The sequence below is a fragment of the Hippocampus guttulatus genome, chromosome 4 (genome assembly GCF_054856545.1).
Source record: "Hippocampus guttulatus isolate MCC_2025c chromosome 4, RoL_Hgut_1.0, whole genome shotgun sequence".
In the NCBI taxonomy this organism is placed as follows: domain Eukaryota; kingdom Metazoa; phylum Chordata; class Actinopteri; order Syngnathiformes; family Syngnathidae; genus Hippocampus; species Hippocampus guttulatus.
Genome location: NC_141264.1, coordinates 6,804,672 through 6,817,653, shown reverse-complemented (window position 1 = coordinate 6,817,653; position 12,982 = coordinate 6,804,672). Strand labels below are relative to the sequence as shown.

The following is a 12,982-nucleotide window of genomic DNA, read 5'->3' as shown; positions in this document are numbered from 1 at the left end:
TTTCCTCCGCAGGGTGTCTGGGCTATCCCTTAGAGATAATGTGAGAAGCTCGGTCATCCGGGAGGGCCTCAGAGTCAAGCCGCTTCTCCTCCACGTGGAGAGGAGCCAGATGAGGCGACTCGGGCATCTGATTAGTATGCCTCCCGGAAGCCTCTCTGGTGACAAGACCCAGGACACGCTGGGGAGACTATGTCTACCAGTTGGCCTGAGAACACCTTGGGATCCCCCGGGAAGAGCTGGGGAGAGGGAAGTCTGGGCTTCCCTGCTAAAGCTGTTGCTCCCACGACCCGACCCCGGATTAGCGGTAGAGAATGGATGGATGGATAGATGGATGGATGGATGGATGGATGAAGCTTTGATAAAACTCTAAGAAAAATTAATAAAGATTAGGTGCCAAAAAAAGGGTCCTTGGCTGAGATGATGATCTATAGATGGCAGGTTGTCGCATAATTTTTTTTTGTGTAATTGAGTTGACGTGCTTTTAAAGTCTAAATTATACAGCAGGCATACGAGCTCCCATTTCACAGTGGAGCTGAGGCAAATCCACATAAATTAATCAGAAACATTTAAATCTTTATGTAACATACAGATGCACAGGAAAAATGTCCATCACTGGAAATGTGAAGAAAATTTAGCAGCTGGGATGAATTGTGTATTTTGTCAGTGACAATTCAATTTTAACCAGGTACTTTAATCCTCAATACCAAATTACATAATTCCAACCAGCTCCTACATTTGATCAAATAGCTAAATGTAACTCTAGAAAGTAAAAGAAAATGTAGCAATATTATCAAACCATATTCATTGATAAACTTGCATGACCAAGCATCAAAAGTCAAATGCAGTAATGCATTTACATTCCCTCAAATCTAAACCGATCAAGTGATCATAATCAGAAAGCACTGGAGATTTTGTGACAACTTTGCCGAAGCCAATGCGTTGAAGCAAACTCTGTGAATATACTCATTGCATTATTTATTCACTGATGATAAGCACCCTGTTAATTTATTTGAGGGTTATTGTGAAATATGCATTAAATACATGACTGAAAATGCCTGCGCTAATTTTGTGGACTGAAATTGTAACACAAAAGCACACATGCAAATATTGAGACTTTAAAAAGAACCTTTTGATTCAACAGTAAATTATGCCATTACCTAAAGAATTTTACACATCACTAATTGTCAGACATTCACTCGTGAATTAAGAAGCGTATAGAGAAAATGTAAAATGTGTAAATGTAAAGTATGTTTGAAGGCCAAATTTCCATTAAATAGAAATTGGAATTCCTGGAATCTCTGTAGTTTAAATTCAAGATAATTTTTTGAAAATGTCTAAAAGCTTCACGAGTGATATTCATTGGTTTTGAGTTGATGGCTCGAGAGAGAAATAAGTCCGTACTGCATGTGTCATGTGTTTATGTAGTGACACCTAGTGGGGGTAATTACACATTGACAGTGAGTCTCCTTTTTGCCGTGGAACGTGAGGCTTTTCGATAGTAGATGAACAGATGACAGCATTTTTGTTATGATTACTACGTGGCAGTAATGTCATTTATTTAATTAATTAAAGGCAGCTGGATGTAGTGAATGCAGCCGCCACTTGGGGCACCACATTGTTTTTTTTTTTTTTTTTTTTTCAAAAAGTCTTCGACGAAAACGCCCAGTTATCAATTAGAAAGCTGCTACAGTTCAAGAGTTTTGAGGATGTTTTTTTAAGCTTTGTGTAAAGGGATAAAAATAAATAGTTAAAAAACAACAATGAGAAGAATATGGTAACAAGCCTGCCAAATTTAAAGGATTAAAAATATTACCAAGTACAAAACATCCACCCATCCATGATTTGAACCGGTTATCCTCACGAGTGGGCGGGCGTGCTGTAGCCAATCTCAGCTCCCTTTGGTCAGTAGGTGAGGTACACCCTGAACTGGTTGCCAGCCAATGGCAGGGCAAGGGCACAACAGTGACAAACAACCATTCGCTCTCACAAGCATACTTAGGGATAATTTAGAGTGTTCTATTACCTACCATGCATGTTTTTGGAATGTGGGAGGAAACTGGGGTACCCGGAGAAAACCCACGCAGACTGCAAACTCCACACAAAAAGGCCAGAGCCCGGAAAAGAACCCTTCATCTCTGCACTGTGAGGTGGACATGCTAACCAGTCAACCACCATTAAAATTGCCTTTTGTGTTGACTTGTATTGTGTCTTTGACTAATATTTGAATGTGTTTGATAATGGCAAGCATGGAAGTGTGACAAACCTGAACAAAGGAAGAAATCAGGAAGGGGGCAAACACATTTACATAGCACTGTCCCATGAGCAAATATTTTTAAACTGACATATGTCTGGTTTGTAAATGTTATGTAAATATACTGTAGGTCTGATGGCAAAGTAACTTTTCAGACAAAGAAAGGTCTGGCAATCAGGTTATGTTTAGCTTCCTAAATTGTCAACAAGATCTCAACGAACTAGTTTGCCCAGAAGTGCGTATGGGAACTTGTCTTGTCATTTGTTTGTATGAGTATGTGTTTGAAGAGCTTGAAGCAAGGGAGTGTGCCTTGTCTCAAAGAATGAGGAAGAAGTGTGGATAAGATCTCAGCTCTTTTCTTTAAGAATAAAAAAAGGCAACATTTTTCACAAAAAAAGATGTACGATGCGGTGGCAGCCAAGCAGGGTGAAGGAGCGACATCCCTAAAATAATCTTCCTTTCTGGTGAATAAAGTAAGTATTTTTTTTTAACTTTCATTTTTGTTTTGTTTTTATTTATTCAGCTCATTGTATGTATAATCTCAATTTATTTATGTTGATTTGGACTTGCTATTTGCTTTAAAGTGGTTCTGATGTAGTCCGACAACTTGACTCCACTCAGCATACTGTACTGTATTCGTGTTGGTTCTATTGGAAGGTAACTTGTGTAACCTATTACAATTTCGGACAGTCAAATGAGCATTAAGAATACCAAGATTGACATTTTGTATTGACCAGCGGCTTTCAAGGCTTTGTGTGTTGCGATTTTTTTAATGTATCTTGCTGGTGATACATAAAAAAGGTTAAAAAATGTATGTATCATTAAACTTGAGGAGCCAAACATTTGTATGGAGTTTTGTCCATTGGTTTGCTCCTTATGTAAAGTAAACAAATGCATCGGCCTCACCCGGTAACCAGACTGAATTTTGTCGCTAAAACCACATTCCTTTCTATTCGCCAGACTATTCCTCAAGACAATCAGGAAAGAAAGTTTATAAGAAGGAAATGGTCTTGTTGACAACATTTGACTAGTTTTCACGTAATTTGATGACTGCCAGATATAAATGAAAATAAAATTACATGTACAGCAGCAGTGTGGAACCGGTGGTTAGCATAGTTCTGTGGTTAGGTGTGCTTGTGTGGGTCTTCCGGGGCTACTCTGTCGTCCTCCCACATTCCAGTAGCATGGAAGAGTGGCTTCCTGACGACTCTAAATGGGCAAAAACAGGACATTTTTTCTAATATTGGCTCAGATATGATGGCACAATGGTATAAAAACTGTACATCCTTAAAAAAAATTGAAAGTAAGAACTGAGTAACTTGAAATAGTTCACTATTCAAATGTAATTAAACACTAACATTACCCCAGTAGGCTAGATCACAGTTTCTTGACAGACATCGTTGAAAACAGACACTGGGGAAATGGAGTTCACACTGGATGAGAGAAATAAAGGCAAGCCAAAACTGGAGCAAGCTACCCCTATGGTTCAATCTGACAATTTAAACACGCATTTTAAAATGTATTCTGGAAGGTGCGTACTGTACAAGGCAGAAATGTATTAAATTGTGTTTTCCAGAAGAGAGAACATCCTGTAACAACTGTAGTGCGTACAATTAACATTTTTTCAAGTTAAGTTCTACTTTTCTGCTTAGTGTCAGGTCTGGTTAATTGTTCCAACAACATTTTGACACATAACCTTGACACATAATCTTGCGTTTTCCTGGTCTGTAGCCCAGAAAATGATGGTGCTTCCATTGAACTATTTCACCTCTGGGAGGTTTCTGTCATCTGCTGCAGCCTTGAGGTTCCCCTTCTCAGATGCAGTTAAATACAGCATCCTTGGCTTGTCAGTTGCTCTTCTTCTGGTGGCACTGGGTATCTTGGCCTGGCAGGCCAGTAGATGCTTCAAACGGCCCTCCGCTACACCCCCTCGACCTCGAGCAGGTGAGCACGTGCATTAGATTAATATCAAACATTATCTGACATATATTTTAAAAAAAAAACATTTTTTCTATTTGATCATTCCTGTAGTGAATGGTGAGTTGCTGCAAACAGATGACGTATCTGAAATTACAGAACAGTACAAAGGAATTCCAACTATCAAGGTGAGAAATCCCGGTAAAAGAAAACGTCATTTGACCTTATTGGAATGGAACTTTTATGGTTCATATACAGTGCAATAGTGTACAGTACTTGTCAAATGTATAAACGAAAAGTGACCTTGCGACTTTCTGCGGACCTTTTCAACCGTAGTAATAGGAGGCAGATATAAGACTTAAGTGGTTGTTTGATTTGACACTTCATTGGTCAGGAGGCACCCCAGAAACCCAACATTTGTATAGAAGTACCGGTAATTATATAAAGAATTCATTCCACAATATGACCGCCGGCTCGTGTATTAAGGCAAGGCAGATTTGTTTGTGTGGCACATGTACAACGCATTTCAAAGTGCTTTGTTTACATAACACACAAAAAGCATTCCAGAAAGAGAAAAAAAAATTAAGACAATGCAAAATTCATAAAAAAAAATCATCTAAAATAATTTGACAAGAAATAAGACTTACAAAAACAAAAGTCAAGGTTTATTATGGGAATCGATCCTGACCCTAAAATGACAAGTTCTACCGCTTGAGCTATGCAGGTACAGGCACATATACCTGTACATGTACATGTATAGAAGTTGTTTCTGTTTCTAATATGCCAAACTTTTTAGCAGTTGTTCTATGACATAGATATACCGTATAATCTATGTAACTGAAATTCAGGGTTGAAGGCATGAAGCTTCATTTCCCAATAATTACCGTATTTTTCCTTTTGCGTGTTTGCCCATAGCTGTACTTAATTTGGCAGGCCTTCAAATTACGAGACTAATAGCTGCAATTCTGTTTGCCAGTCAAAAAACAATAACAGATTGGAGGAAGCTCTGAAACAAAAAAAAAAACAAAAAATTAAATAAAGAAGAAAAACCCACCCTAGATCAGCATGGCTGTGTTGCATTTTTGTGCCGTCACCAGCCAAATTCAAACAGCCGAACCTTTGATAATGGGGCAACCGGCTCTATTAAGTGAGGCAAAAACGGCAAGCAGGGACAGCATGTTGCTGGGGATGTGCCAGGAGTTGGCGATAGCTGGGGATCAGCTGGTCTTGCTGGTGTCACCAGCTACCAGCAGGTCAACGACAAATTTTATTTTGTACCCAAAACATTCTTTGAAAAATGCTGATCAAAATTGAATGCACATTTGTCCCCCCCCCCCCCCCCCCAAGCATACAGTGTATACCTACCCCACGGATGAATTGGCTTAGTGTTAAATGGGCATGCCTGTTTGAAATGGAGGTGCTTACTAGTTATTTTGGAATGAACTCATCTGAACTTTTCAACAAAGTGATTTCTATTCACTTTTTTCATTGACATTAATATGAATTATTTTTAACTAGTACAGTATGAATCTCATATTTATGACCTTGAATTTATAAGTCATTTGTTTGTTTGTTTTATACTTTCACTACAGCTTTATTTTTGAAAACCTAAAGGAAATAAATTCACACGTGTGTGTGTAAATGAGTATACAGTACACTGCTGGGGTCACTTGCAGTCTAGGCAGACAAAAGCTGAGAATTTTGGTCCCTCACTTCATACTCGCAGCAGATACAGTTTATTCTGACACTGAAGTTTAGCACGCTGTAGGTTTTGGCTCGGAGCAAGAGGAAGCACCAAAGCACCTCAAACACGGCACGTTGCTGATTTATCCATGCCATGTTACTACTACCTTTGCACATTATCATCTGAGTGTTGCCCTGAGGCGATTCTTCACTTCGTTTAACAAAGTTAACTCGCACTCGTGATGGTCACGTTGCGAGGTGGTGGTGGACCCCAAAAAGCAGGCAAGAGGGAGGAGCAGGGTGAACGTGACAAATTGTATTAAAACAAGGAAAAACTAAATCCAAAACAAACACAGTCCAAAGTATCAAACAAAAATCACGACTGATGCTAAAACATAACAGTGACCAAAACATGACTGACACAAACCTGACAGCAGCAAACAATGACCCGACAATGAGTGGTCGGGCGGGAGTCCTTTTAAAGAGCTAATGACATAACGACCAACAGGTGTGCAGCTGCAGGGAGAGCCCTACAGTGCCACCTATTGGTCAAAAACCGAAACATGACAGTGATGGTCACCGAGTGCCCCCGCGCATCGCACAAGACCCGATGCCCAAGTATATCTGACTTACACAATTGCCTCATGTATTACTGGCCAAAGTGGCTGGTCAGTTTTTATCAACACCCACCAAAATGAATTTTGATCCACATTTGGCAGGTGTTAATTTCAACCATTGCAGGTCACCCACAATGCCAATGAGGTCAAACACTGTATGGAAAATGGATGGAATGAGTTTGTAACTTATTATTTTGTGTGTGCACTTGCCTAGAAGGAGTGGTGGTACTGATTCATTTGACAGGCACCATTTACGTGAACAGGAACGTTCATGAGAATTCTGGAAGTGTTCAAACAAATGTGCAAACTTTGCAGGTCGAAGATGTCGATACGGACATCTTGGAATCCACACAGGAAGCAGGAAATGTTAACGTTTGTATCCAACTTTTCTTACGTCTTCTTTGTATCTCAACTCACCAGACCACTTGACACTCATTGGGTTCATAGACAGTACATCCTTAGTATGCCCTGTGTATGGCAGTCCTGTTGGGAAAAGGCGTTTGACATTATTGTAGCCTTATTATTATCATGACAACATAACATTTTCATTTGGTCTAAATAACACATGCGATGAGAACAGCACTGGACTTATTTGTCTCACCTTCTGTGGCCCACAGATGATTCAAGGATTGCTCCACTATTCTCTATATTATGACGGGGAGCAGCACCATCTTGTGGTTACTATCTTGGAGGTCGAGGGCCTTCAGCAGCCAAGGCAAATCAGCAGCCTCCAGCTGTTTGTCCAACTGAAGCTTCTATGGATCGGATCCCAGATGGATGGGCCTTACATTGAGGAAGTGGTAGATCCTTGTCTATTACATTATTATTATTTTTATTATCATTATCTTTAATATATTGATTATTATTATCTTTAATATCAAATGAAATTGGCACCTGCCACCAATTCAAATTTCTTTCAATTTAAGAAATAAATGTACGATACACACCGATGACGTGGATTTCCTTTAACCTTTGTGTGTTTATGAAACACTGATTTTGGGGGATTTCTATCTCGATTGTGTATTTTCTCTCAGTGTTTTATATTAAGATAGTTAAGTCCAAAGTTATCCAAGCTTAAATGTGCATAAGTAGATACTCATTTGTTGAATTGCTATCCTGTGGCTGCCAATGGCATAGAAGACCGTAGGTTTTGCATAATATTTGTAAAATGTACAGTACATAATTTGCATTGGTTTATTTTTACATTATGAAAATGATTCTTATGCATGATCGGAGACACATTTTAGGAAATCTTTTGCATGATTGTCAGAGATCCTGGCAACATCTACAATAATCTCAAGTGAATTTCATGTACCATTTTGAACAGTTTATGGATTGGCTATGACTACGGTAATTTTGAATGTGGAACTTTTTATGAAATCAACACCTCTTAAAACAACCTCTTACAGTCTTGTACCATTCTCATGTCATTTTTGTTTTAGCAAAAAGATATCCAAGAACCTGTTCATCCATGTTCATCCACTCCATAGTAACCTACTATCACTGATTCTGTTAGGATGAAGGGACACCACTTACCCTACGCACAGTGCTACAGGACTGGCGGACTCGTATTGTAAAAGGCACCTGTAACCCTTTGTTTGGAGACCAGTTCACCTGTCTTCTACATGACGAAAAGGAGCTGGATCACATCGACCTCAAAATGGAGGTTCTCTAACATACAGTACAAATATAATTCCACATTGGTACTATGATGAAATTATACATATTATTTCTTCTTTCTGACATACTACTTTATTGTTGTGTCACTATGCTTTGATGATTTTTAAGAAAGATGATCGCCTCGGACAGTCTATCGTCTGTATAGAGTAAAGGCAATAATCTAAAAATCTGACTACACTTATTCCATAATATGTCTGCCCACCATTTAATAACACCCTCATTTGTTTCTTTCTGTCAGGTGAGAGACTTTGATAAATTCTCCAGACACACAACATTGGGAGAGGTTAGGGTGCCTTTAAGACATCTCAATATCTCCTACCCTCTGGAGCTAAAAGGAAAGCTCAAAACTCCCCAAAAGGTAAAAATAAGCCTTACTCAAACAGACGGATACAGGTGAAACTGTCACATAGGCCTACTTGCATACACACATTTGCATGCACTCAAATTCGTGTGTGTGTGTGTGTGTGTGTGTTTAACAAACGTAACCATATATTTTTAATCCTACTGTCGCAATGAATAAAATTCAATTTAAAATAAAACACTACTCAGCACACATACAGTGCATGTGCAATATACAGGACAATAAGGGTCAGAATTGAGCAGTATTGCATTATGTACAGTAACATTGTAATTCTAGCAACCCAAACAACTCTGGCAACGCATTATGCTTTATATAAAAATTCAGAAATCACACGTTTTTTTGTTTTGTTTTGTTTTTCTTTGACCAACAGCCCACGATCCACAGCTATCATTCAATTAGCCCTCTTTGGCAGATAATTTGATAGATGACTTCAGCTAGGGCCTAGAATTGCTATCCTGCCTAGCTGTTAGGTGGTTGTGTCGCTGTGACCTTTTTCTTTGCTTGGTCTTCCTTACCTATGGCACTCTTGGCACGCTTACCAGTTGAAACTAATTAAAACTGTGGAGTCGCACATAGTAAGAGACCAACACATTGGTTAGGTTATGCAATGCTCCAACTGGGCGTGGCTGAAGAAGAATAAATTAGAGTTTGTTTTGCATGGCAGCAGCTTCCCATTGGTGTATGAATCTATGCGTTAATGGGTGGATGTGGGACTTTTAAAGCGCTTTGGGCGCCATACGATGTAGATCAGAGGTGTCAAACATATGGCTCATGGGCCGGACCGGGCTCGCAAGAGTTTAATCTGGCCCACAAGATGATTTTGTGTAGTGTAAAAATACTGTAGGTACGGACGACTGAATAACCAGCCCCTTCAAATTTGCCAGATGGTAGATGTTACTTGTACGCAATTTAGTTACGACTTTATACTTATTTCACTGCATCTTTACCATAACCTTGACTATTCTAATATGGACAGTGAAGTGGAATGAGATGGTTATTCCGTAAACTTTTCATTCAAAATTTTAGCTCTCCATCCATCCATCCATTTTCTAATCCGTTTATCCTCACGAGGGTCGCGGCCATGCTGTTTTCAGGCAGTAGGCGGGGTACATCCTGAACTGGTTCCCAGCCATTCACAAACAACCATTCTAACACTTATGACAAAGATTGATTAAAAAAAATCTTACTTCCGAATATTGTTTGTTACAATCAATCAATCAATTCATACCTTTTGAAAATGACAACATCTGGCCATGATTCAAAATTCAGTTAGGAATGTTTTTACCATAATTGATCAAAATATGTCAAAATAACATTTCTGTTTATACGATCAATTGGCAGGATCTTGTCGGGGAAATTCTTCTGTCACTGAAGTTTCTTCCAACTTCTCAGAGAATTGAGGTTGGAGTGCTCAAGGTTCATACAGTCCATAAGGAGCTGCATTTGGATGCAGGTAACAAACAAATATGGATTATCAGCTTTGATAACACAGCTTTGAGTCAAACAAAACGTTCTAACACACCTTCCTTGTGTTGTACAGTCCTCTATGTCAGGATCAGTGTACAGTGCAACCGGTGCAAGTTGAAGCACCAGAAAACCTCCGCAGTGGTGCGTGGCACGGTGACTGTCTTCAATGAAGTTCTTGTTTTCTCCTTGCCAGAATTTCCTGTGCAACAGTTGAAAATGTTGGTCTCTGTCTTTGAGACTCACTCAAATAGAAACTTACCCAAGCAAATGCTTGGACAGTTAACTATGAAGAAGGACAATAATTCAGAAAGTGAACACTTGGACCTTATGCTGCGCTCAGTCCGTCAGCCCATAGCCAAGTGGCATGCTCTTCTTATCTGAGTTATGTCTCAAGACATCTTCAACACCTCGTCGATGCCTGCTAAGTTTTTGAAGTCAAGTGGGTGACGCTATTCACACACTACTTTGAACACAAATTTTCTTCCTGACATCCTGGAAAGTCTTGCACTCATTTTAATAATATTTTGGAGGGATTAGTGTATTTTAAAGGGGAAATGAACCCCCAAATATTCTTTGCAGTAATAGTTTCTGTGCACCCCCATTAGCCTAAACACGGAATTCTGATAAATATCATGTTTATGGAATATGAGTTCAGCAACAAATTCCACCCATTTTTAGCAATGTCAGCGGGTGGCCATTTTGCCACTTTCTGTCAACTGAAAATGACATCACAGTTGCGAAGGGCTCAGTAAAGCACCAATCACGACTCACCTGTTTTTTTAAGCTGAGCCGTGATTGGTTGTTACCTGAGCAAGTGTGATGTTATTTACAGTCAACAGTAAGTGACAAAATAGCCGTGCTCTGAGATGGATTAAAAACAGGTGGATTTTACTGCTTAACTCATACTCCACAAATAATATTGACATTTCTGGGGTGACTTCCCCTTTAAGATGACTACACTTCTGATGTTCATATCGCTTGTACTTTTGTGACAAGCCTTTACTACCCTCTTGTGGCTCAAAGGTTTGTTGCTATTAATATCAATGACTATTTGACCCAAACCAATGCTTACTGCATTTAAATCACCACAATGTGCACTTTCAGAGTTAGGTATTTTGTTGATAAAATTGTAACTGGTGCCATAAAAATTGTAATGGCTGTGTTATATGCTTAAAATATTGTTTAAATGAATTTTCAGACGTAAACATGCTTTTGAGTAGAATACCTTACTGAACATTGACAAGTTTTGGAAATCTTGCTTGTTATATAATGTACAAACAGATTGCCATATTATTGTAGAATAAAGAATAGAGTTTAGCAAACAGTAGGCTTCTCCTGAATAAAATGACAGTACTTGTTTTATGAGTTGTTGTTTGTTCCCTTTTATTTTGAAATTGTTGCATTTCTATTTCCGGTTTTAGCATCTGTCTAGAGCTAAGATCGGTCCTAAAAAATCGAGCCCGATCCGACCCGGCCCGAGGGTATTTAAACCCGATCACTTAACTTGATTTGCAGGCCCGAGACCGAAGCAAACCCGAGATTTCATATTTTATTTGTGAGGACTCGGGAGGAGGAGGGGTGATTTCTGAAAACAAAGCCTGTCTTTTGTAATGAAATCCAAGTTAAACAAGACTGGATAAACATTTACATCTTTTATATTTCTGTTTCTGAAGAGGTTACATTAACTGACAATTTTCCATCATTGACAGATTTTTTCAAGAGTGGGCGGGGAAAATTTAAGGCCGTCCGTCATTTTGACGAGTTGAAAATTGGGCCGTAAACCACAGCAGCAGTACGTCCTTAAGAATCTAGCGCAGCACTTTAAGAGAGAGAAGCAGATAGACAAAGACGAACAATGACGGGTGGATACTCGACAGAGACTGGAAGGAGTTCTTGAATTGTCATTGCAAGAGTTTAGTACAGTACGTGTTGTGATGAGGTGACTTCTGTTTTTTTGCGAACCACGATCTCTCGTGGCCAAAATTATTCACGGTCTTGAAACTAAAAAAAAAAAAAAAAAAACAAAGTCAGCGAGAGAGAAGCCCGACCCAACCCGAACCCGAAGCAATGATTGACATTTTAGGCCGGGTCGGGTCGGGCTCGAGCTCGGGCGGCCCGATCTTACCTCTACGTCTGTCTTCTTCGTTATCATTCATCACCCTCAGCATTTATGTTCCGGTCTAACTGTTGCTCCTTGCCAGAATGCCTTGTTACATCCTTTGTCCTGCTAGGTAGTTCTCCTTGCGGTGTCCTCATTCAAGTTTTTTGATCTCATACTTTGTTGAACTTTGACAATGCTCCCAGTTTTTTGTATTGATTTTCTGGTCATTACGTTGCCATTTATGAGAGTTTATCCTCGTAGTGTAGAAAGTAGTGATGGGTCCATGAGGCGTCTTGAAGCATGCTGACACAATGACACACTATGTTGATACTGTGTTGATACTGTGTCACTGACCACTGACACCTGCTGGACTTCAATAATCCCTGCAGGCAACCCACTTGACAGACTGAACTGACTGATTTGATGATGAAGTGTATCCAATTTCATTCACATCAATGCATTCATATTGTATCATTCATTATGTTTCAGTAATGTGAAAATTATGTGCATGAGCATGCTTGTGGGCTTTGTCTTCACAAATCTTTATTTAGAAAAAGAAAATGCTCGAGTGTTTTGAATTTCAGTCTGTTGCGTTTTTTACATGCTATTTCCCCTGCTGTGGAGAACACACGCTCACATGGGACTGATGATGCCGGCGTATAGAGGAACTCCTTTGCGAGGTGGGAGAGGTTTGGAAGAGAAGTGTATTGGTGCTTCCAATACAACAGCAGGTCTTGACTGTGTGCAATATTTCCCTCTGCCAGGTATCGCTGGACCTCAGCTATCGTATCTGCTGTTGCACATCTTCCCGGTCATCCCACCTCATCATCCAGATGCTGCCACAGGTCATCTAAAAAACAAAACCCAACCAAATTGGCATTTAGAACAGCTTCCAAAAACAAACT

The 12,982-nt window shown here is 39.5% G+C and overlaps 1 protein-coding gene across 1 annotated transcript; it reads left to right on the top strand.

Annotated features, from left to right (window-relative positions):
• Window positions 1-2,484: 2,484 nt before the first annotated feature.
• On the top strand, window positions 2,485-11,341 carry syt19 (synaptotagmin XIX). The gene is made up of 9 exons (XM_086109282.1): window positions 2,485-2,724; window positions 3,983-4,195; window positions 4,283-4,356; window positions 6,784-6,840; window positions 7,086-7,268; window positions 7,985-8,134; window positions 8,387-8,506; window positions 9,851-9,962; window positions 10,050-11,341. Exons 2-9 carry the CDS (start codon window positions 3,991-3,993, stop codon window positions 10,355-10,357), a joined length of 1,209 nt encoding a protein of 402 aa, XP_085965408.1. The 5' UTR covers window positions 2,485-2,724; window positions 3,983-3,990; the 3' UTR covers window positions 10,358-11,341.
• The last annotated feature ends 1,641 nt before the right edge of the window (window positions 11,342-12,982 follow it).